Source organism: Oncorhynchus gorbuscha, linkage group LG23 (assembly GCF_021184085.1).
Source record: "Oncorhynchus gorbuscha isolate QuinsamMale2020 ecotype Even-year linkage group LG23, OgorEven_v1.0, whole genome shotgun sequence".
NCBI classification, from domain to species: Eukaryota; Metazoa; Chordata; class Actinopteri; order Salmoniformes; family Salmonidae; genus Oncorhynchus; species Oncorhynchus gorbuscha.
The window spans coordinates 20881879-20907385 of record NC_060195.1 but is presented as its reverse complement, the minus strand read 5'-3'; the positions used below and the strand labels follow the sequence as shown (position 1 = coordinate 20907385).

General features: G+C 42.3%; 3 protein-coding genes and 1 long non-coding RNA gene across 12 annotated transcripts in view; 2 read left to right on the top strand and 2 right to left on the bottom strand.

Annotated features, from left to right (window-relative positions):
• mtus1a (microtubule associated tumor suppressor 1a) overlaps positions 1-6323 on the top strand; it is a 60149-nt gene extending 53826 nt beyond the window's left edge. For 5 of the 7 annotated variants that reach the window (XM_046323628.1, XM_046323626.1, XM_046323627.1 and 2 more), the window contains 6 exons: positions 273-378; positions 534-607; positions 702-797; positions 3535-3651; positions 5420-5517; positions 5636-6323. In XM_046323628.1, coding sequence (XP_046179584.1) covers positions 273-378; positions 534-607; positions 702-797; positions 3535-3651; positions 5420-5517; positions 5636-5900 — 756 coding nt within the window. In that variant the 3' untranslated portion in view covers positions 5901-6323. The remainder of the gene's footprint in view (positions 1-272; positions 379-533; positions 608-701; positions 798-3534; positions 3652-5419; positions 5518-5635) is intronic. The other 2 variants (XM_046323629.1, XM_046323632.1) reach the window with 1 other exon arrangement.
• A 289-nt stretch (positions 6324-6612) lies between these two features.
• LOC124010938 lies at positions 6613-8556 on the top strand. 2 transcript variants are annotated; one of them, XR_006834519.1, is made up of 2 exons: positions 6613-8027; positions 8143-8556. It is a non-coding gene; the product is annotated as an uncharacterized LOC124010938 (long non-coding RNA). The 2 variants fall into 2 exon arrangements; XR_006834520.1 differs by having other exon boundaries at positions 8077-8556.
• Positions 8557-9186: 630 nt separating this feature from the next.
• Positions 9187-18071, bottom strand: pdgfrl (platelet-derived growth factor receptor-like). Its single transcript, XM_046323766.1, has 6 exons — positions 17829-18071; positions 16099-16378; positions 15713-15864; positions 15253-15546; positions 14046-14182; positions 9187-10065 (listed from the first exon to the last, which is right to left on the bottom strand). Exons 1-6 carry the CDS (start codon positions 17884-17886, stop codon positions 9877-9879), a joined length of 1110 nt encoding a protein of 369 aa, XP_046179722.1. The 5' UTR covers positions 17887-18071; the 3' UTR covers positions 9187-9876.
• Positions 18072-18399: 328 nt separating this feature from the next.
• slc7a2 (solute carrier family 7 member 2) overlaps positions 18400-25507 on the bottom strand; it is a 34547-nt gene continuing 27439 nt past the window's right edge. For both annotated transcript variants that reach the window (XM_046323927.1, XM_046323929.1), the window contains exons 9-12: positions 22138-22349; positions 21827-21993; positions 21535-21643; positions 18400-21386 (exon numbers count right to left, since the gene is read on the bottom strand). In XM_046323927.1, the coding sequence (XP_046179883.1) occupies positions 21256-21386; positions 21535-21643; positions 21827-21993; positions 22138-22349 (619 nt within the window). In that variant the 3' untranslated portion in view covers positions 18400-21255. The remainder of the gene's footprint in view (positions 21387-21534; positions 21644-21826; positions 21994-22137; positions 22350-25507) is intronic.

The window sequence follows — 25507 nt, the reverse complement described above, 5'->3', positions numbered from 1 at the left end:
TAAGAGCGTTTCATAAGCCAGCGATAACTAGCGTTAGCTCAATGATTAAGTCTATGGTAAATACTAGCATGCTAGCAGTTACCATAGACTTACATTGCACTAGTTGACAATTGCATTAATGCTAGTTAGCAACTTCCTTAAAACTGCAAGCAGACACACAAATGGTATCCATGAGTTAATTTGACTCTGGGAAATAGATGGTGGTAATAGCTTTTTATACGTTGTTTTTGATTATGAATGTTCCTAAAACCATGTTCCTTCTCTTTTTGAAGATGACCGAGTTGAGAGCCAGCCACGAGGCTGTGACGTTAGAGCTGGAGGCCAGCAACTCTGAACAGATCCAAGTGGTTAAACAGCAGTATGAAGAATCTCTAAAAGGTACATTCATCCTGTCATGTACACTGTTTAAAATTTTTTTTTTAAATCTTAAGTTACTGCAAGGTAAAAATCAGCAAAGCACGTGTTAGTCAAAATCAGTTTTTTTTAAATTACTGTCTTGCAATATAATTCTGTTAAACTGATCTCTCTCAAAGAGTTCCGTCAAGCTCATGAGCGGGAGCTGCAGACTTTGGACAAAAAACGGAAGGACGCTGATGCCACTTTATCTGTAAGCTTCAGCTTCACATATCAAAATATATTCCAAGTTATTTTGTCTCAGGAGAGATTAGGTGATCGTGTCCTTATGATGTGATGTTCCTCAGGGCCAGATTCAGGAGCTCATCGAGGAGAACACGACCCTGAACCACAGGATAAAGGCAGAGGAGGACCAGAGGAGGGAGCTGGCTGAGAGAAGTCAGGTACTGCCAACACATTCACTCTTATCTTACGGCCCACTCCAATAACGTTCCAAGATAAGTGTTCTTGACAATAGGGCAGTGCTGTTGCCTATCTCCCTCCATAATATACTGATGATGCGCCTCTGGTCAAAGCAGTGCATTATAAAGTGAATAGGGTGCCATTTCTGACACCACCCAAGAGTGCGTTGTTAAAGTTAGGCTGCTGACCGTCATAATCAGTATTGAGTGGGTGACCTTTTCTTCTCAGCATTCTAACAATGCACATGAGGGGATTGAGATAAAGACCTCTGTACTACCCTTCCAGCCACACTGATAGACTAGAAATAGTCTGACAATAACTGCTAGCACCAACCCAGTGGTCCACTGCCTGCTTGGGGCTGTGGGAGTCATGCTGTATAGTTAACACACAACACTGTGTATAGTTTTACAACCTAGAATGACTTTAATTCTCCCCTGCTATGTGATTGAAGGCATTGACTATGTTTGAATAAGGCTGTTGTGGTGAAAGTATTACCGCCACACCGGCAGTCATGACCAAGTCATGGTAATCTCCTCTTATGCAGTCTGGACATGCATTAGAAGTACCCAACTCGCTAACGATCATCACGTTGCTATTGGCCTGGTACTCAGGGCTCTATTGTCCCTCTAACTACTATGACATCAATGCAAATACAATTGAAAATCACAACAAACACATATCCAAACAGTTTCATGCTTTTAAAAGTCAACTCACTGTGATTGATCAATTTGAAGAAAGAAGTTCAACAGCAGGTTAAACAGTGTAAAACATGGTTGTTGTGGATGTTGTTTCAAAGCCTGATACAGTGAAATAGACAGCACTTTATAAGGTGATTCATTCAAAACACTTATATGCAAAAAAATGTAATAATGATTGTGCCGTTTATATACTGAACAAATTTTAAAAATGCAACATTTAAAGTGTTGGTCCCAGAAATGTTCCATAAGCACAAAAAGCTTATTTCTCTAGAATTTTGGGCACAAATGTGCTTACATCCCTGTTAGTGATTATTTCTCCTTTGCCAAGATAATCCATCCACCTGACAGGTGTGGCAAATCAAGAAGCTGATTAAATAGCATGATCATTACACAGGTTTACCTTGTGCTGGGGGTCAATAAAAGGCCACTCTAAAATGTGCCATTTTGTCACGTAACACCAATGCCAAGTTTTGAGGGAGTGTGCAATTGGCATGCTGACTGCAGGAATGTCCACCGGAGCTGTTAGCTGACAATGTTAATGTTAACTTCTCTACCGTAAGCAGCCTCAAGTGAGAATTTGGCAGTATGTCCAACCGGCCTCATTAGGGCCTAATGAATTTATTTCAGTTGACTGATTTCCTTATGAGCTGCAACTCAGTAAAATAATTTACTTTGTTGCATGATGTTGTTTATTTTTGTTCCATATACAATAAATAACCTACTGCATAGTACACACTGCAGAAAAACATTTAAAAAACTGATTAAAGATGTCTTTGGCACATAATTGGCCTAGCCTATGCTCCAAAAATGGTTACAAATTAGTGATCGCATTTGAGTGTGGACTGTATTATTATGCATACTGGACGGACCTTATGCTATTCTCCAAACGTTCTATTCATGAGTCTGGGAGAACTTATGGGCCTAGGCGATGCTGTTGGTTTATTGTGCAGGACGACTTAGAGTTAGCCTACAATTATAGTGAATTTGTATTTTTATTTTTTATTAGCTTAGTAATAGAGCTTTTTCTTTATATATAATTAATAGGTTGATATTACCTTTAGCTACAGAATATCTTACCACTGTGCATTTCCATCTTTTTCTCTCTCCTTCATTCCTTACTCCAGCGTGCAGAGTGGCTGTCAACAGTTTAATACAAATATTTAATTTTCCTGAACAGATATAACTTTGTTTCACAAAATTAAGCACTGGGTAGCTGCAGGAACAGCGTTGGAGAGCCCATGTTATACAGAGTTTGGGTGGAATATCACCTGTCGCGCAGTGAGGCTGCATGCTCCTTAAACAGTGATTGATGCTTGGAGTGAAATAACTGTAGTAGCCTTTCCTGCATAATAACTGAACACTGGAAATCAGTCTCCATTCTCTATATGACGGGATACATTTTAACCCTGCCCCTGTTCCTGACCATTTGATGGTGTATATTCAATTGATTTCTCAAATCCTGCGCACCTGCTCCAGAATGGGAAAAAATATCCTTTAGGTTTAGTTAAACAAAATTGAATGACATAATGTTTCTTTAGACCTGCCTAAAATACATAATGGATGTATTGTGATGGTGTATACAGTTTATTAGACTTTTTTTTAAATGTTGATGTTCCAAAGGCGGGCATCAGTGGCATGTATGCGACTTGTACGAGTGGAGGCCTGGAGATGCTAAACATGTTTATTTTAAATAACGGTCAATGTCATGACCGCCACAGCCCTGTGTGGCATGTATGTGTTGCTAGGGCTTACACACTGGGGTGTTTTTGTCACCTAGGTATGTTACCCTCTGTTGATTTGTTCATGGATTTAGGGTTGAATGAGTTATGGGAAGAGGTTAGCCTCATCTGGAATTATCACACTCATTCAGACCACCCTGTTCCAGAAGGACTCCCTGTATTTGGAGCAGGGGCTGGAGAGCCTCAGTGTGGTGCTGAATATCAAGAACAAACAGCTGCATGAACAGGACCACAAACTGATGCAGAACAGTGTTACTCACCCTCTTTTTGTCCTGTTCCAGAAGGACTCCCACACCCTGTATCTGGAACAGGAACTGGAGAGCCTCAAGGTAGTGCTGGATATCAAGAACAAACAGCTGCACCAACAGGACCACAAACTGATGCAGATGGCCAAAATGGTGAGCACCATAGATACCACACCCACTCACTGTTAATGACATATAGTTCAGACATACAGTGCCTTGCGAAAGTATTCGGCCCCCTTGAACTTTGCGACCTTTTGCCACATTTCAGGCTTCAAACATAAAGATATATAAAACTGTATTTTTTTTGTGAAGAATCAACAAGTGGGACACAATCATGAAGTGGAACGACATTTATTGGATATTTCAAACTTTTTTAACAAATCAAAAACTGAAAAATTGGGCGTGCAAAATTATTCAGCCCCTTTATGTTAATACTTTGTAGCGCCACCTTTTGCTGCGATTACGCTGTAAGTCGCTTAGGGTATGTCTCTATCAGTTTTGCACATCAAGAGACTGAATTTTTTTTCCCATTCCTCCTTGCAAAACAGCTCGAGCTCAGTGAGGTTGGATGAAGAGCATTTTGAACAGCAGTTTTCAGTTATTTCCACAGATTCTCGATTCGATTCAGGTCTGGACTTTGACTTGGTCATTCTAACACCTGGATATGTTTATTTTTGAACCATTCCATTGTAGATTTTGCTTTATGTTTTGGATCATTGTCTTGTTGGAAGACAAATCTCCGTCCCAGTCTCAGGTCTTTTGCAGACTCCATCAGGTTTTCTTCCAGAATGGTCCTGTATTTGGCTCCATCCATCTTCCCATCAATTTTAACCATCTTTCCTGTCCCTGCTGAAGAAAAGCAGGCCCAAACCATGATGCTGCCACCACCATGTTTGACAGTGGGGATGATATGTTCAGGGTGATGAGCTGTGTTGCTTTTACGCCAAACATAACATTTTGCATTGTTGCCAAAAAGTTCAATTTTGGTTTCATCTGACAAGAGCATCTTCTTCCACATGTTTGGTGTATCTCCCAGGTGGCTTGTGGCAAACTTTAAACTACACTTTTTATGGATATCTTTAAGATATGGCTTTCTTCTTGCCACTCTTCCATAAAGGCCAGATTTGTGCAATAGACAACTGAGTCTCCCACCTCAGCTGTAGATCTCTGCAGTTCATCCAGAGTGATCATGGGCCTCTTGGCTGCATCTCTGATCAGTCTTCTCCTTGTATGAGCTGAAAGTTTAGAGGGACGGCCAGGTCTTGGTAGATTTGCAGTGGTCTGATACTCCCATTTCAATATTATCGCTTGCACAGTGCTCCTTGGGATGTTTAAAGCTTGGGAAATCTTTTTGTATCCAAATCCGGCTTTAAACTTCACAACAGTATCTCGGACCTGCCTGGTGTGTTCCTTGTTCTTCATGATGCTCTCTGCGCTTTTAACGGACCTCTGAGATTATCACAGTGCAGGTGCATTTATACGGAGACTTGATTACACACAGGTGGGTTGTATTGATCATTAGTCATTTAGGTCAACATTGGATCATTCAGAGATCCTCACTGAACTTCTGGAGAGAGTATGCTGCACTGAAAGTAAAAGGGCTGAATAATTTTGCACGCCCAATTTTTCAGTTTTTGATTTGTTAAAAAAGTTTGAAATATCCAATAAATTACATTACATTTAAGTCATTTAGCAGACACTCTTATCCAGAGCGACTGTCGTTCCACTTCATGATTGTGTCCAACTTGTTGTTGATTCTTCACAAAAAAATAGTTTTATATCTTTATGTTTGAAGCCTGAAATGTGGCAAAAGGTCGCAAAGTTCAAGGGGGCCGAATACTTTCGCAAGGCACTGTACATTTTAAGACCGACGCTTTTTTGATTTAGTCTTGCATTTTTAATGTTTTGGATTTTTTTGTAGACGGAGAAAAGTGTTAAGCTGGATGAATGCCTTAAAAAAGTCCAGCAGGAGAATGAGGATCTGAAAGCCCGCATGGACAGACATGCTGCTCTGTCGAGGTAAAACAACCTTACTTACTCCTGTAGTCTTAAGTCAGCCTGGGAATGGGTGTCTATGGGCTTCTATGTATCCGGGTGTTTTTTGCTCTCTAACTCCTGTCTTGACACCGCTTTCCAGACAACTGTCCACAGAGCAGGCGGTGCTGCAGGAGTCTCTCCACAAGGAATCAAAGGTGAACAAGCGTCTGTCTATGGAAAATGAGGAGCTCATCTGGAAGCTGCACAATGGGGACCCAAGCAGCCCCCACAAGCTGTCCCCCACCTCCCCCTCCCACCATTTACTCGGCCTCCAATCACCTCGCAGCTCTGCAGTCTTCACCAGCCCCATCCAATCACCTCGCAGCTCTGCAGTCTTCTCCAGCCCTCCAGTCTCACCCAGATAACAGCAGCCAGCCACTTCCAGGAAGCAGACTCTTTCTCTCCTCTGATTGGACTGGGTCCAGGAAGCAGCCTCTCTCGTTCCTTTCTGTTTGGACCGAGTCAACTTAAGAGCTATATTAGCTGACCGGGATTGCCATATGTCATCCAGAGATGGCTACAATATCCCTGAATGGCTCTACTTTCTGTTGACACTTATTACAGATCAATGACTCTATGAGAAAAGACTGTTACACAGAAGCACTTACTGAGTGAGACCGCCTCTTGTTCTTTCTGCCTTGTCTGATATTATAGGACATCAGCCATAGGGTTAGGGTTATTATAAGACATCAGCCAGAGGGTTAGGGTTATTATAGGACATCAGCCAGAGGGTTAGGGTTATTATAAGACATCAGCCAGAGGGTTAGGGTTATTATAGGACATCAGCCAGAGGGTTAGGGTTATTATAGGACATCAGCCAGAGGGTTAGGGTTATTATAAGACATTAGGGTTAGGGTTATTATAAGACATCAGCCAGAGGGTTAGGGTTATTATAGGACATCAGCCAGAGGGTTAGGGTTATTATAAGACATCAGCCAGAGGGTTAGGGTTATTATAAGACATCAGCCAGAGGGTTAGGGTTATTATAAGACATCAGCCAGAGGGTTAGGGTTATTATAGGACATCAGCCAGAGGGTTAGGGTTATTATAAGACATCAGCCATAGGGTTAGGGTTATTATAGGACATCAGCCAGAGGGTTAGGGTTATTATAAGACATCAGCCAGAGGGTTAGGGTTATTATAGGACATCAGCCAGAGGGTTAGGGTTATTATAGGACATCAGCCAGAGGGTTAGGGTTATTATAGGACATCAGCCAGAGGGTTATGGTTATTATAGGACATCTCAGGACTATATAATGAGACACTATTTTTGTTACTCTTTCTCGTGGTCAGCAAAAGTGTGTTGCTGGTTTTCCCTCTGAAGACACACACCAGTGCTTATGGGAAGGAGTGCTGTGGTGCTGGTGGCCAAAGGCAGACCTGTGTGTTGACTGACTGGGAATATGCTCTGCTCCTGTGTCATAATATTGCTATGAGAATCAGCACGGCTAGGAATCCAAAAATAACATTGAATCTCCTCCTTTGATTTGGAAATCAAACATGAATCCTGTAATCTGTATATTAATTGATGAAAATTAGGTAAACATAAACCCTTGTACAACACATACTACTCAATAACATTGTGTTCACTCCTCATAGATCATTCATGAATGCTTTCACTGCAGGAACTTTGCTTTCAGTGATGCATGCACCACATGCTACATGCAATTGTCTTCATAAACTGGATATTAGCAATCATTTCCTGTGTTTTTAAAAGGTTAATGGCGTTTCCATGGTAATTAATGGGCGTCCTGCACTTCCGACCTGTACTTTTTTTGCCTGTTATTACCCGTCTACCGGTTATATAGACTTCTAACTGTTCAGTTCTACAGGTTATATAGACTACTAACTGTTCAGTTCTACAGGTTATATAGACTTCTAACTGTTCAGTTCTACAGGTTATATAGACTTCTAACTGTTCAGTTCTACAGGTTATATAGACTTCTAACTGTTCAGTTCTACAGGTTATATAGACTTCTAACTGTTCAGTTCTACAGGTTATATAGACTTCTAACTGTTCAGTTCTACAGGTTATATAGACTTCTAACTGTTCAGTTCTACAGGTTATATAGACTTCTAACTGTTCAGTTCTACAGGTTATATAGACTTCTAACTGTTCAGTTCTACAGGTTATATAGACGACTAACTGTTCAGTTCTACAGGTTATATAGACTTCTAACTGTTCAGTTCTACAGGTTATATAGACTTCTAACTGTTCAGTTCTACAGGTTATATAGACTTCTAACTGTTCAGTTCTACAGGTTATATAGACTACTAACTGTTCAGTTCTACAGGTTATATAGACGACTAACTGTTCAGTTCTACAGGTTATATAGACTACTAACTGTTCAGTTCTACAGGTTATATAGACTACTAACTGTTCAGTTCTACAGGTTATATAGACTACTAACTGTTCAGTTCTACAGGTTATATAGACGACTAACTGTTCAGTTCTACAGGTTATATAGACGACTAACTGTTCAGTTCTACAGGTTATATAACTGACAGGTTATATAGACTTCTAACTGTTCAGTTCTACAGGTTATATAGACTTCTAACTGTTCAGTTCTACAGGTTATATAGACTTCTAACTGTTCAGTTCTACAGGTTATATAGACTACTAACTGTTCAGTTCTACAGGTTATATAGACTTCTAACTGTTCAGTTCTACAGGTTATATAGACCTCTAACTGTTCTGTTAGGTTTCCTGATGACTCAAAGCTGTGTTTTTAATGTTCGTTGGTTTGTTTGACCATGGGACCAATTCAAATAAATGTTTGCATGTTTGATGACCTGTATCTAGCACCCCTCCCTCATCCAATCATCCTACTACAGCTTTAAAATGGGGGTCTTTACAAAGATGTCACTAAGGTTAAAAAGCAAGAAGAAGAAGCTAAGTGTGATGGACGTGTTTTGTATATGTCACAAATTAGTACCTGTTTGGATGTGGAGATCACTGGTGTTGAAAAAACTGTTTAATATATGCAATTAATAAAGTCCTATTATGAAATCTAAAGCAGATATATATTTATGGTGATGTATTCTGTTTCTTACTTGGTTGATAGATGAAACTAGATGTTGTGTACAATTACCTCAACACTGCTTAGCTCTGTATACTGAACAAAAATGTTAATGCAACATGCAACAATTTCAATGATTTTACTGCGTTACAATTCATTCGGCCCTAATCTATGGATTTCACATCGGTGGGCCTGGGAAGGCACAGGCCCACCCACTGGGCAGCCAGGACCAGCCAATCAGAATGAGTTTTTTTCCCCACAAAAAAGGCTTTATTGCAGACACTCCTCAGTTTCATCAGCTGTCTGGGTGGCTGGTCTCAGACGATCCCGCAGGTGAAGAAACAGGATGTGGAGGTCCAGGGCTGGTTGGACATGCTACCAAATTAAAATGCTGTTGTAAGTGGCTTATAGTAGAGAAATTAACATGAAATTCTCTGGCAACAGCTCTGGTGGCGGTTCCTGCACACTCCGTCAACTTGAGACATGTGGCCTTTTGTCCCCAGCACAAGGTGCACCTGTGTAATGAATGCTGTTTAATCAGCTTCTTAAACCACACCTGTCAGGTGGATGGATTATCTTGGCAAAGGAGAAATGCAAACAAATTTGTGCACATAATTTGAGCAAAATAAGATTGTGTGTATGGAACATTTCTGGGATCTTTTATTTCAGCTCATGAAACCAACACTTTAAATGTTCAGTATAGCTCATTCTAAGAGACCGCAACAGCCTAGTGTGTTTCTGTTGAGAGAGAGGTGGAAATGCAGTATGTGTGTTATACTGGACTAAAATAAGATCTGGGCCTGCAATTCACATTCCACATACGGAGTCCATTAGGAGTGAGGCAGGGCACACGGTTTCTATTCCTTCCCCTTCACACCAGAGAGAGGGAGCAGAGGCTTCTCTCACATGACGCTTTTCCTTTTAGACTTATCAATCCCCCAACAAAGCATCCAATATTGTTTCATTGTAAAATGTCTTTTCCCCACAGAAGGGAAAGATGTGTGCCCAGGAAGAGCTTCACCATACATACATCATAGAGGAGGTAAATGTATGAAGATGTCTTTAATGTCCTCCGAGACATTGAGTAAATGTGCATCTACATAAGCTGGATACGTTAATATTTCTAAATGGATATTTACACAGATTTTTACTGGATAACAGCTAGTCAAACTGACACTGGTTTTGAGTATACAAGCTCAACGAGTATACTTCCTGTGCTAGCCTTATTGGTCAATCAACCTCAGCAAAGTGGCAAACATATAGTTGAAACCTACACAAGCTGCAAGTGGAATGTTGCCTATACAGGTTGTGTTATTTGTGACTAATTAGAGTGGACGCTGGTGGCCACAGCGGTCTCCCCACGCTTGTTCTTGGCTCTACATATGTATCTTCCAAAGTCGATGGTCTCCAGGTCATCAACGGCTATGACGCTCTGGGAGATGCGGGTGGTGTGTCCCATTCCTCTGTTGATCAGCCTCCACGAATCACGCACACTAACAGGACGGAGGTTCTGAACAGAGCACAGAAAGAGAGGACTAAGCTCATACTATAGCTCCCAAAGGAACTTGATTTGAGCCCTTTTCCAGGAGAACGGTAACAAGGGAGGGTGAAATGTGGAGTGTGGAATGATTTTTTTTTTTTTCCTTTAACTAGAAAGTCAAATAAAGCAGCCATTGCTGTTGAAACCATAACAAAGCAGACACCCCACCAGTCTCTAAAAAGCTTAGGGATGAGACTGTAGAAATGTAACCACTCAAATGTATAGACCGAGCTATGACCATCCATGATATCAAAATGATAGTTTTAACCAGGGGCGCAACTTTGCTTATAGAAGTGGTGTGGGACGACATAAATACCAAGTGCATTCGGAAAGTATTCAGACCCCTGGACTTTTTCCACATTTTGTTACTTTACAGCCTTATTCTAAAATGGATTAAATAAATAAAAATGTCCTCAATCTACACATAATACCCCGTAATGACAAAGTTGAAACAGGTTTTTACAAATTTTTGCAAATGTATTAAAAAGAAAAACAGCGATACCTTATTTACACAACTATTCATATCCTTTGCCATGAGATTCCAAATTAATCTTGGGTGCATCCTGTTTCCATTGATCATTCTTGAGATGTTTCTACAACTTAATTGAAGTCCATCTGTGGTAAATTCAATTGATTGGTCATGATTTAGAAAGGCACACACACCTGTCTATATAAGGTCCCACAGTTGACAGTGCATGTCAGAGCAAAAACCAAGCCATGAGGTTGAAGGAATTGGCTGTAGAGCTCCGAGATAGGATTGAGTCGAGGCACAGATTTGGGGAAGGGTATCAAAAAATGTCTACAGCATTGAAAGTCCCCAAGAACACAGTGGCCGCCAACATTCTTAAATGGAAGAAGTTTGGAACCACCAAGACTCTTCCTAGAGCTGGCCGTGCGGCCAAACTGAGCAATCGGGGGAGAAGGGCCTTGGTCAGGGAGGTGTCCAAGAACCCGATGGTCACTCTGACAGAGCTCCAGAGTTACTCTGGGGATGGGAGAACTTCCAGAAGGACAACCGTCTCTGCAGCACTCCAACAATCAGGCCTTTATCGTAGAGTGGCCACACGGAAGCCACTCCTCAGTAAAAGGCACATGACAGCCCGCTTGGAGTTTGCCAAAAGTTACCTAAAGGACTCAGACAATGAGAAACAAGATTCTTTGGTCTGATGAAACCAAGATTGAACTCTTTGGCCTGAATGCCAAGCGTCACATCTGGAGGAAACCTGACACCATCACTATGGTGAAGCATGGTGGTGGAAGCATCATGCTATGGGGATGTTTTTCAGCAGCGGGGACTGGGAGACTAGTCAGGATCAAGGAAAAGATGAATGGAGCAAAGTACAGAGAGCTCCTTAATGAAAGCCTGCTCCAGAGAGCTCAGGACCTCAGACTGAAGCGAAGGTTGACCTTCCAACAGGACAATGACCCTAAGCACACAGCCAAGACAACGTAGTAGTGGCTTTGGGACAGGTCCCTGAATGCCCTTGAGTGGCCCAGCCAGAGCCCGGCCTTGAACCCAATCAAACATCTCTGGAGAGACCTAAAAATAGCTGTGCAGCGACGCTCCCCATCCAACCTGACAGAGCTTGAGAGGATCTGCAGCGAGGAATGAGAGAAACTTCCCAAAAACAGGTGTGCCAAACTTGCAGCATCACACCAAAGACTCGAGGCTGTAATTGCTGCGAAAGGTGCTTCAACAAAGTACTGAGTAAAGTGTCTGAATACTTAAGTAAATGTGATATCAGTTTTTTTTATACACTTGCAAACATTTCTAAAAAACAGTTTTTGCTTTGTCATAAGGTATTGTGTGTAGATTGATGAGGGAAATAAACTATTTAATCAATTATATAATATGGTTGAAATGTAACAAAAGGTGAAAAAAGTCAAGGGTTCTGAATATTTTCTGTATGCACTGTGTGCATATATACACTGCTCAAAAAAATAAAGGGAACACTAAAATAACACATCCTAGATCTGAATGAATGAAATATTCTTATTAAATACTTTTTTCTTTACATAGTTGAATGTGCTGACAACAAAATCACACAAATTATCAATGGAAATCAAATTTATCAACCCATGGAGGTCTGGATTTGGAGTCACACTCAAAGTTAGTGGAAAACCATACTACAGGCTGATCCAACTTTGATGGAATGTCCTTAAAACAAGTCAAAATGAGGCTCAGTAGTGCGTGTGGCCTCCACATGCCTGTATGACCTCCCTACAATGCCTGGGCATGCTCCTGATGAGGTGGCGGATGGTCTCCTGAGGGATCTCCTCCCAGACCTGGACTAAAGCATCCGCCAACTCCTGGACAGTCTGTGGTGCAACGTGGATGGAGCGAGACATGATGTCCCAGATGTGCTCAATTGGATTCAGGTCTGGGGAGCAGGCGGGCCAGTCCATAGCATCAATGCCTTCCTCTTGCAGGAACTGCTGACACACTCCAGCCACATGAGGTCTAGCATTGTCTTGCATTAGGAGGAACCCAGGGCCAACCGCACCAGCATATGTTCTCACAAGGGGTCTGAGGATCTCATCTCGGTACCTAATGGCAGTCAGGCTACGTCTGGCGAGCACATGGAGGGCTGTGAGGCCCCCCAAAGAAATGCCACCCCACACCATGACTGACCCACCGCCAAACCGGTCATGCTGAGGGATGTTGCAGGCAGCAGAATGTTCTCCACGGCGTCTCCAGACTCTGTCACGTGCTCAGTGGGAACCTGCTTTCATCTGTGAAGAGCACAGGGCGCCAGTGGCGAATTTGCCAATCTTGGTGTTCTCTGGCAAATGCCAAACGTCCTGCACGGTGTTGGGCTGTAAACACAACCTCCACCTGTGGACGTCGGGCCCTCATAGCACCCTCATGGAGTCTGTTTCTGACCGTTTGAGGAGACACATGCACATTTGTGGCCTGCTGGAGGTCATTTTGCAGGGCTCTGGCAGTGCTCCTCCTTACAAAAAGACAGAGGTAGCAGTCCTGCTGCTGGGTTGTTGCCCTCCTACGCCTCCTCTACGCCTCCTCTACGTCTCCTGATGTACTGGCCTGTCTCCTGGTCACGCCCCCATGCTCTGGACACTACGCTGACAGACACAGCAAACCTTGCCACAGCTCGCATTGATGTGCCATCCTGGATGAGTTGCACTACCCGAGCCACTTGTGTGGATTGGAGACTCCGTCTCATGCTACCACTAGAGTGAAAGGACCGCCAGCATTCAAAAGTGACCAAAACATCAGCCAGGAAGCATAGGAACTGAGAAGTGGTCTGTGGTCACCACCTGCAGAACCACTCCTTTATTGGAAGTTTCTTGCTAATTGCCTATAATTTCCACCTGTTGTCTATTCCATTTGCACAACAGCATGTGAAGTTTTTTGTCAATCAGTGTTGCTTCCTAAGTGGACAGTTTGATTTCACAGAAGTGTGATTGACTTGGAGTTACATTGTGTTGTTTAAGTGCTCCCTTTATTTTTTTGATCAGTGTATATATCCAGTCGAATAAACACTCCAAACAGCCTACCCGACCATTCGGAGGCATCCGCATGGTCCTAAGCACACCGTTTCCTTGTTTTGTATCACATTCCAATTATAAAGCTGGGGGGGACAAAAATGCAATTTCAGAATGTGGGGGGTGGCACATGTCCCCCCGTCCCCATTAAAAGTTGCGTCCCTGGTTTTAACAATATTTTGAGTCTATATAGTATTTGTTTACATTTACTTTGTTTGCAAACATTGGAATAAAACAACCTTATACTTTGGGTTCTGAAGAGGTACGACAGTTGAACTAAGCATATGAGTCATAAGTTATATTCTTCAATGGATACATATCAATTTAAGTCCAAAAATGGATGTAGCAACTGCAGATTTCCCTTTGTCAGGCTACGTCTCACAAGCTGAAGAGATGAAACATCTAGATCAAGCATCTCTGAGAAACAGTGACATCCAGTTTACCTGGCCAGGATAGGTCCATGTGAAGGTGACGTCCATCTCTGGCTCTCCCAGGACAGTACAGGTGATGTTGATGTTGTCTCCTCCCCTCGCAGAGGAAAGGGACGCTTCAATGGTAACGTATGGTGGGCCACTGGGCACTGCCAACAGAGTTAAGGAAGAACAAACCACCGAATTAAATAGGACATTTGTTATAGGATCTGTATGGGACAAACAATTTTATTGACCAGGTGCTGTCCAGATGGCTACGTGGTTATAGCTGTCACTGACTGTTTTAAGATGGAATACATTTCTAGTGGACAGCAAGGATTGGAAACATACTTTCTTGGTCGACCTCCACCTAAACCTTAATACTGTTCTCTCCGCCTTCCTGTCAAAACTGAAGTGAGATTGATATCACCAGTTTTTCAGCGATCGGATAGGATTAAATACATAGAAATATAATGAATAGAACTGCTGTATCATTGTCTTGAATGTGGGTCTATTCATTATATTTCTATGGATTTAATCCTATCTGATTGCAAAAATCAGATCAGATAACTTTTTTTTAAACTCGGCCCTGAACCACACAGTTTCCATTTCATAAATTCACCACTGATCCATCCCACTTAAAGCAGCCAAAGTGGGTTAATGTTTCCACTGCAGTAGGCACAGGTCCACTTAAACATCGAGCCCTACAGTGGAACAGCCTTTTGATATCACACTCTAAATACACTCTATTCCTGGAAGCTGATGACACACATCAGATCAAGTATGGGTCCCAAATGGCACCCCTTTTCCCTTTAGTCCACTACTTTTGACCAGGGCCCCTAGTAGACAGCAGCAGAGCTGATTCATAACTGTGTAAAAGGGTCTCAGATAGAGGTAGACTTCTAATCAACTATTGTGTTAATAGTTCATTGCCTGTCAGTTATTGCTTTAAGTCATTCAAATTTGATACAGAGATGGGGACTCCGATGCTATAATATAGATTTGCATTTTGTTTTTACTTTACTTTTACTAATGTTAACGTGATCACTAGTATTGTGATTTGACAACAAATGTTCCATGTTGTGATATATTGAAAACCAATGTTTTTGTTATGTGTGATGGTGCATGGGGTTGCTATAATATAGATTTGCATTTTGTTTTTCCTACCCTCCACGTAAATTTGCAAAGCTGGTACAATGTTTTTGTTATGTGTGATGGTGCACGGTTGCTAGGTTCCTACCCTCCACGTAAAGTAGCTGGTACTTTGTGGAGATCTGTGGGATGGCCTTGGTCACAGCCTTACAGTAAAACACTCCCTGGTGCTCTGGACTGGGCTTCTGGAGGATGAAGCCCTTGGTTGAGTCGTAGGAGATCAGTGTCCCATCCACTTCCATCTCTTCTGGGGGGACCTCTCTGTGCAGGGACACCTTGGCCAGCGGACTGGTCACACGACATGGGATAACAGCAGTCCTGTCCGGACGCAGGTAGACAATCTCAAAGTGGATGGTGGAGGGGACGAAGAGATCATCCTTGTCTGATTGGAGGGGAAGGGGGGACAAGGGTAGAGATGATTTGAAGTAAAGAATTTGAATATACAATACGAGGGGATTAGTCTGAATGGAGGCGATTTAAATAACATGTTTTGTGTTAGGTTGATGAAGTATAAATAGGTTTTACAGTAGTAAAGACACCCTGCTCACCTGGGAAGTAGATATAAGTCCTGGAGGTGCGGTCGGGGTCTTTGAGACACTCCGATCCGTCACACAGTGTGACCCAGCAGCTGTACATCCCTGTGTCGGCAGCAGAGGGAGACGTCAGGATAAACTGGCTGTACTTGTCACTCTTCTTGATGCTGTATGGTGGGAGGGAATCAGATGGGGGACATTAACAATATTAATCATTGTTAGGTTACTATCAGCTGGAGGCATGGTGCTGAGACAGAACAAGTCATCTGTTAATCAATGGATTCATCCCAAATAGCACCCTATTCCTTATATAGTGCACTACAAAGCCCTATGGGTCCTGGTCAAAATTTGTGCACTGAATATGGAATCAGGTTCCATTTGGGACGCAACCTTCAGGTCACCTGAGTCGGGAGTCATTGAAGGTGTCCAGGTAGATAGGGTAGGACCAGCCGATGTTACTGCCTTTACAACGCAGCTCTATGTTGTTACCAGGGCTCAGGCTCACGCTCTCTCCCAGCCTCAGGAAACGGCCCTTATCCAGGACCTGGGTCAGGATGGACTGCCCTCTTCCTCCTGCCTCCTTCTCCTTCAGTTTGGGGTAGCGAACCTTGGCCCGCTTGCCTCCAGGCCTGATGCGGTTCTCTCCCGCCTCCTTCCTACGATTGACCTGCTGGCAGGCACCTAAACCAACAGAGGGAGAGAGGTTAGAACAATATTAACAGTGACCCACCCCAGCAGGCCTCCACATGCGTGTCAGAGTCCCACTGTGGAATGACACGCCTCCACAGAAACAGACACAGATGCTACAAGTTAGCAAGTCTGACATGTTTGATTTTCCTATTTTCGACTAGCATTTGAGCACAGCAAAAGAGACAGTCAGAGTAGTAAGGAAAAGTGCAGTGTTCCCATCTAGAAAGCTACTCAATAATATAACACACGGCTGTAACAACCGCAGAACAGGTATTCTATTTGGTGTGATAAATAGTTTTGTATAAATTATGGATATGTGATTCTGTTATTTGAGTTAGTTTAATTCATGGGATATGGGGTATGTTCCAGACAAAACATATTACAGGTATATTTAGGGGAACAGATTTGTCAACAGCATAATAGTTCTGACTTTTGATGATATTTCAGCTCATTGTTTGTTTAATTTGTTCTGTATTGGACATTTGGAAAGCAGAGATCTCTAAAATGAAAAGCAGTTATGCTGAATAAACACTCATGCTCCGGAGTGGCGCAGCCTCGGTGCTTGAGGTGTCAAATCCATTTACAATAAAAGTAACTCCAAAATGACAACTCATTATTTACCATTAATTTCTATTGGGCACAAAATAATCTGAAACACAACGAAAACAAACGGCAAATACATACAACAAATTTCTAGTCACAAGCTTGATATGAAGCCATAGCGTGCGCTGTTAGCGTGCGCTGTAAAGCCATAGCGTGCGCTGTTAACGTGCGCTGTGAAGCCATAGCGTGCGCTGTTAACGTGCGCTGTGAAGCCATAGCGTGCGCTGTTAACGTGCGCTGTAAAGCTATAGCGTGCGCTGTGAAGCCATAGCGTGCGCTGTTAACGTGCACTGTAAAGCTATAGCGTGCGCAAAAAGTACTGTAATTTCTAAACGGTTCACCCAATATTGATGAAAAAACCCTCAAATTAAAATTGATAGTCTGCACTTTAACCTCATAGTCGTATCATTTCAAAGTGCTGGAGTACAGAGCCAAAACAAACAAAAGTGTCTCTGTCCCAATACTTTTGGAGCTCACTGTACTTCATAAAATTTACCAAATCTGTATTGTTTGTGCAGGCCTTTTCCAGAGTGACCAAACACCACAGAAACTATTCTGTAAAAAATATGTTGCTATTGTGTCCAATCCTAAAATCACTGCTATCACTTTCTTACCCATTAGGGAAGTTATATTCAGACTATGCCTTTCCCCCTCACTGTTTAACTAAACGGCAACATCAACTCAGAAGTATGAGATGATCTAATCCCAAAGGCTGCTCTCCGATTACAGCAAAACAGTTATGGCGGAATCAACGGAAACCGCAGTGTATTCAGACTCAGGAAAACACACAAATAAGAAGACATGGAGGAGAGACATGGAGGATCAGAAAGTTACTCACCATTTTGGAGCTCCAGCCAGAGTATGGCCAGAGTTAAAAGGACCCAGCAGAGCTTCATGGTGAGCAGACGCGAATGGGACTCGAGGAGCAGTGAGAGGGACCCAGCAGGAGAGATGGCAGACCTGGGTGCTACACTGCCTGGATCTCTGCTGGCTCCAGTAGCCCTGTTTAGATTAGATGAATATATCCATCCTCCTCAGTGGAATGAAGGAGAAGAGAAGAAAGGGGAATCTCTCTCTCTCGACCTCTTGCTCTCTCTCTCTCTCTCTCTCTCTCTCTCTGTTAAAATGCATGCTCTGATGCCCTCTGGTGGGCTGGGGCGAACACGTATTTACAGTTTAGAAAGGCGATTTAATGAGGAACACACAACCCTATTTGGGTTTTATTGAGAGAACCACAGATACATCTGGATGTCCAGACCCAAATTCTAAACCAAGTAGGTTTTTATTACCAATTATTAATACCAACCATTTACAACAGACAGACAAGCAGTTATATATCCTCCCCTCACTGAGTTACTGCAATGTCTGACAATGTGCAGAACACTCACAGAATACACTCTTGCATAAACTGATTTTATTAAAAAATACATTTATTGACAATAGTACAGTTAGTTTAAACAATGGAAAACCATGTCACTACATAATGGGTACATTTACAGATGATCATTCTGTTGATATATTTATAAGCTACAACACTAGCTACATATGCCTGAACCCTGATCTAGGTCCCCTGGGACATAATGTGCTCTGCTCTTTTGTTCCACGTTTAATTAACCTAACTCAACTTAAATCGATCAAGTGAAATCAAATGTTACAAAAATAATAATAATAATAATGCTTTTGCAGTAAATTATCATGACATGATATAGCATAACCTCAGCCACTTATCTTTCAAGAAGATCGAATGAAAATGTACATCAAAATCATCTAAACTAAGATTGTTCAGGAATTCTCAATACCGGAGGTTGAGGTTGAACTCTGAGATCATCATCATACCACAGGTCTCAATACCAGAGGTTGAGGTGCAACTCTGAGATCATCATCATACCACAGGTCTCAATACCAGAGGTTGAGGTGGAACTCTGAGATCATCATCATACCACAGGTCTCAATACCAGAGGTTAAGGTGGAACTCTGAGATCATCATACCACAGGTCTCAATACCAGAGGTTAAGGTGGAACTCTGAGATCATCATCATACCACAGGTCTCAATACAAGAGGTTAAGGTGGAACTCTGAGATCATCATCATACCACAGGTCTCAATACCAGAGGTTAAGGTGGAACTCTGAGATCATCATCATACCACAGATCTAAGAGCTCTATCAGTGGATTAACTGGAACTGAACACCCTAAAATACTTCCCTAACTAGGGTTGTAAAAATCTGGTAACTTCCCCAAAACTCCTAGGTATTTCAGAAATCCTAATTGGAGGATTTCCTGCTTATTCCTCCTTGATTCCAGGAATTTTTCAACAGGCATTTCTGGAAAACCTGGGAATTTGGGAAAAAAATTACATGATTTTTGTCTCTGCTACTCCAAGAGAAGAATGTTAAAAAGCAATATCTCTCTCACTGCTCATCCATATCAAACCCCATAAATTGGTTGTGAAACCAAGGTAGAGTTACAAAGTAGACATAATAAACTTTTTGGACACAAAATGAGAGGAGGAGAGGGGAGGAGAACCTTTAAATACTGATCAAGCTCCGACTTGGAGTAGAATATTAATGCAAAAAAGCATGGACCATTTAAACACTGAAAGACCAGTTTAACTTAAATCTGTTGAATAATGTCATTAACTGTCACTTTCCCTGGGATATATTCCTGCAAAACATGTACGGTAAATCTTATATGTGATGCTAAGAAACTATTCAGAAAACAGTGAAGGGACTAGCATCAAATGAGAAGAACGACTCTAGGTGGCCTGTCGAGCATATTTTGTCAAGAAATTGCAAATTTCAAGACAGTCCAGTCCACCGTCTAGCAATAACAGACAAAAACATCTCCCAAAGGACTTAAGAAGATATGTAACACTTGCACACAAAAAAATACAGCAATGCAGAAACGGTCTTTTGTACGGAATGTGATATCAAACACCGAACAAGCAATTCTCTTATTCACTCCACTTCCATTTCATACAATCTTCACGACACGATTGTAAAAACGATTATGACGGCAACACATCCAAGTAATCAGAATAGAACATTTATAAAGACTAGTTAAACTTGTGTTTGATTAGATCACCAACAACACCTGTTGCAAGAACATTAAGACAAGAAGTCAAATAGAGCACAAGCTTAATCATTAGTACCATTACGGAAAACACACATCAGATGAACATTTCAGAAATACCATTCACCAACAGTTATATCATATTTGTGATTGTAATAAATTGATATGCACACATAAAATGATGCATGTGCATATATATATGCCAAGAATGAAATGAATATTCTGTGTGTGCATGTTAGTATGTCTGTTTACGTTTGTACAGAATGTACATTCAGAATGTGGCCACTGTTTAGAAGCAAATGAATGGTTTAGTGTACATGTCATTAATCCTGGATAGAGTTAGTTTTAGAGTTAGTTTTTTCAGCAAGATTAGAAAATGGTCTGTGCTTCGCTAACAGGGTATTAATGTTAGCATAGTGTGACCTACTGACCTTGCTACATGAAGACAATAGATTCCAACAGCAAACTTCCTGAATAAGCTGACTTACAGAAAAAGACATAGAAAGTTAGGCCAAAACAAAATACCAAGCCTTTCCACAGTTAGTCCATGACTGTAATTGTAATAGGAAATGCAAAACCTGTAATTTTCTGTCTTCTGTCTCTTCTTGTTGACTGTTGGAGATGCTTCCACACCTTTCTGACCAATCAGCCTTTCCTACTTGGTCACATCGTCATGGAGACGGACATCGATTTGATTTGATAATGAGCCCACCTCACTGCTCCAAGGCACATGACCATTAATACAGTATACTGCAGCTCCACTGGGAGAATGGCATGTGACTGAGGCACAGATGGCATGTAGCTGTATAAACAGATGTAGGATCTTAATTTGACCAGTATTGTCACAGCAAAATAATCCTGCAGCAACAGGATATGATCATTTAATCCATAATATTGCTTGATCGGTGGTTAGTTTATTAGCTGGCCAAAATTAGGCTACATGAAAAGTGCAATACTGTTAATATAACCATGTGTTAGTGTGGGATTTCAGGGAATTTATGTAAATCAAGAAGCTCATCTGCATTTCCTGCGGTTCAGGAAAATCCTCAGCAACAAAAGAGTGATCAAATTAAGATCCTACATCTGTAGTGTATTTAGGGATAGCTGCTGTGTGCATGTAGTGTGTCTGTGTCTTGCCTGGGGCAGGGGCCACCAGGTGACCTTCTAGAGTCTGTGTGGATCCCTGATCTTTCTTTAACACTGGCTGGTCTTTTCTGGACCCTTGTTCTTCTTCTCCTGCTTGGCACGGCTGCTGAGGGAGTCCTGGAGCCTGCGCTGGCGCTCCACACTGTGCCACATTCCGTAGCCAAAGTAGATTAGGAAACCTGGAGGGAGGAAGACAGGGAGACCGAGAAGGCCTGGTTACAAAAGGGTTCCCCATCTGCAGGCCTGGGACGAGCCAGCAGGTGGACATCTAGATAGATTCACCACAATGTGTTTGATGCTTCAGAGATGTTGGAGGGCGGCACCTACCCACAGCCATCCATATGGAGAAGCGTATCCAGGTGTCTCCACTCAGCTGGACCATGAGGTAAACATTGACAAATATACTCAGGATGGGAAGAAATGGGATGAGTGGAACCTGTATGAATAGACAACAGAGAGTCTAACCATCAGTAACACAGCTTATTGTATCCTCCAACTGCAACCTGAGAGTCTGAAACTGACATGGTATGAAATCATTGTACATCATTTTTTGAAAACTGAGGGGTCATGGTACAGTAGGCTGATTCTGCCTAAAAAATATAGTCATCTGTATAGGTACCATGAAGGAGACCTTCCTGCTGGTTTGAGGCTGTTGACAGATGAGAACCACACAGCCAATGAAGACCACCAGGGATAGGGCCAGACAACACAGGATCCAGGTCTCCATGCGAATGATGGCATATCCATGGTAGGTGGTCAGAGCACTGATCACACACACCACCAACACTGTGACAATACACAGACTTAAATAATTATCTAAGGCAATGAGTTGTCCACCACTGGTGAGACAACATCAGATACAAACAACATTGTGAACATTTCAAATGGCCATCATGGAGTTTAAGAATAGATCAGCGATGCAATGCAAACCTAAGAGGCAGACCGCCATGTTGACCACAGAGGAGGACTGTTCTGTGGGTACGAGTGGAGGTTTGAGCACCGTCTGCAGGGTAGAACCTCCTTCCTTTAGCATGTTGATGTGGGACTCAGACTCCGTCAGCTCCGACTCCCCTTCTGGTGATGTCAGGCAATCCTTCTCCCTGTTACAGCCCGGCTTTCCATAGAGCAGGTCCGGCTGGTACCTGAAAGACACGACAGACACTTATTTTGTCTTATTTAGTTTCACGACCAAAAGACAGGAACATTAGTGGTTTAGCATCGTATCTGGTGGGTTTGCTATTAAATCTCTTAGATGTAAAGGCCCTTGTTTAAGGGACCTGCGTAGTTCTGGTACCGGTTCCGACTGACATTTTCACTTATTGAGTTTGTGCACATGCACAGTTCACAGTGGAGGCGTTCTCTAATGGAAATATGCAAATACATGCTATAACGCGCTAATAGGATCTCGCTAGCTCGTTGCTTGGCTCTGCCCACCTCCTTGCTTGGCTCTGCCCACCTCCTTGCTTGTTCTGCACACCTCCTTGCTTGTTCTGCACACCTCCTTGCTTGTTCTGCACACCTCCTTGCTTGTTCTGCACACCTCCTTGCTTGTTCTGCACACCTCCTTGCTTGTTCTGCACACCTCCTTGCTTGTTCTGCACACCTCCTTGCTTGTTCTGCACACTATGACTCATTTGCTCCCACTGTAAACGTCAAAGATTAACTATCTTGGGTTAGTTATGAATACACTATATCCCGATAAGTATTTGGACACCTGTTTGTCGAACACATAATTCCAAAATCATGGGCATTAATATGGAGTTGGTCCCCCCTTTGCTGCTATAACAGCCTCCACTCTTCTGGGATGGCTTACCGCTACATGTTGGAACATTGCTGCTGGGACTTGCTTCCATTCAGTAATGAGCATTAGTGAGGTTGGGCACTGATGTTGGGCAATTAGGCCTGGCTCGCAGTCGGCGTTCCAGTTCATCCCAAAGGTGTTCGATGGAGTTGAGGTCAGGGCTCTGTGCAGGCCAGTCAAGGTCTTCCACACCAATCTCGATAAACCATTTCTGTATGGACCTCGCTTTGTGCACAGAGGCATTGTTATGCTGAAACAGGAAAAGGACTTTCCCAAACTGTTGCCACAAAGTTGGAAGTACAGAGTCGTCTAGAATGTCATTGTATGCTGTAGCGTTAAGATTCCCGGAACTAAAGGGCCTAGCCAGAACCATGAAAAACAGCCCTAGACCATTATTCCTCATCCACCAAACATTACAGTTGGCACTATGCATTCGGCAGGTAGCGTTCTCCTGGCATCCGCTAAAACCAGATTAGTCTATTAGTCTATTAGTCTGCCAGATGGTGAAGCGTGATTCAATTTCAATAGGTGAACAACAAGTGGCTACCTAGCTAATAATTACTCACAAGGATTCCTAAATCATTGCTAAAAATAATGAAAATCACTGCAGTTTCAGGCTTGTTGTATTGGTGATAGCTAGGTACCAAGCTAAAGCTAGCTAGCTACCCCAGAAGTTGAGGTCCAACAAATGATGTTTTATTATCAACACGGTAATGTAAAACACATCGTTCGTGGCCAGTGTTTGCTTGTTTGCAGACTTTTTTTGTACAGCTTTGACAATACCACTGACAGTAGTGGTGTCGCTTGACTTGCACCTGCAAATTCAGAACACACACATTTTATAATAGAACTATGTTATTTGACGTGTCAAAATGAAACGTACTCAATGTGTCAAATCGTGTCATTTGACGTGCATCTTCTTTTGATATGCAAAGACCCAAACGGCTCCATAGTGAAACACATTATGTTCCTACAGGTGGGCATTGTTTTGTCCTCTCCTCCTTGTGTCGCATGGTGGGCCCCTAGATTCAACATATGACACTGATACTCGAGTGCATTGCTTCCTGAGTACATGCTGATATTTACTCAAACGTTCTAAACATACTTGATTCAACTCTGGCTTTGTCATCATTTGGATGTTGTTCCGAAATACTTCCCGAAAGACATTTAGGCTATGTTGACCAAGAAACACGCCGTTCTGTTTCTGTTTGGAGTCAAAGGGTTATTTCCCTGGAAGATATTCATCTGAACTTCATAGCCTACAACTCAAAACAGGATGGTGTGTTTCTTGAATCTCGATTTGAACACAACGAAAGGTTGAGTAAACATCAGCGTGAACTCAAGAAGTCATTTCACTACTTCCACACAAAGGAAGCATTCAGACCGATTACATCATAGCTCTGATTCAATAACACAAGCTGCATATTACTCTAACAGGGTAATGATATTTGCTTTATTTTCCCCACAAGCACGGCTACCTACACTGCGGCTGTGTCAATTGTACCAAGTTCCTTCACCCCACTGAATCAAACTGCCTCGCTATAGGTCTTAGGATGGATTGATAATCATTTAGTTATTTAGCATTAGCAGATGCTTTTATCGGAAGTGACTCAGTTACCACACATATTCAAGTCCTTCTTGAATTGCAATGTGATTTGGGCATGGCATTTCGAGAGAAAAAAAGATGTTCATTATTCTAGATGCTTATTTAAATGCATTTGGGTACATCTTCCCATTTTAAATCCACTAATATTGGAGCGTAGTGACTTTAAATCATTTTTACCATTATGATAACATTGTGCCACCAGTAGGAGTATGCATTTGCAGTGATCTCTGAGCTGCTCTGACAGCTGGTGCTTAAAGTTAGTGAGGGAGGTAAGAATCTCCAGCTTCAGAGATTTTTGCAGTTCGTTCCAGTCATTGGCAGCAGAGAAGTGGAAGGAGAGGCGGCCAAAGGAAGAATTGGCTTTGGGGGTGACCAGTGAGATATACCTGCTGGAGCGTGTGCTACGGGTGGGTGCTGCTATGGTGACCAGTGAGCTGAGATAAGGCAGGGTTTTAGCTAACTTATTGTAACTAGGGGGCAGTATTTTCATTTTTGGAAAAATAACGTTCCCAAATTAAACAGGCTATTTTGTCAGGACAAGATGCTAGAATATGCATATAATTGACAGCTTAGGATAGCAAACACTCTAACGTTTCCAAAACTGTAAAAATATTGTCTGTGAGTATAACAGAAGTGATATTGCAGGCGAAAGCCTGAGAAAAATCCAATCCGGAAGTGACTCATGTTTTGAAAGCTCTGCGTTCCGATGCGTCCATATTGAGCAGTGAATGGGCTATCAACCAGATTCCCTTTTCTCCGTATTCCCCAAGGTGTCTACAGCATTTTGACGTAGTTTCACGCCTTTATGTTGAAGAATGAGCGTAAGCGACTATATTATGTAATTGGTCACCTGAGGGCTCTCAGAGTGATTCTTGCGTAAAAGACAGAGGTAG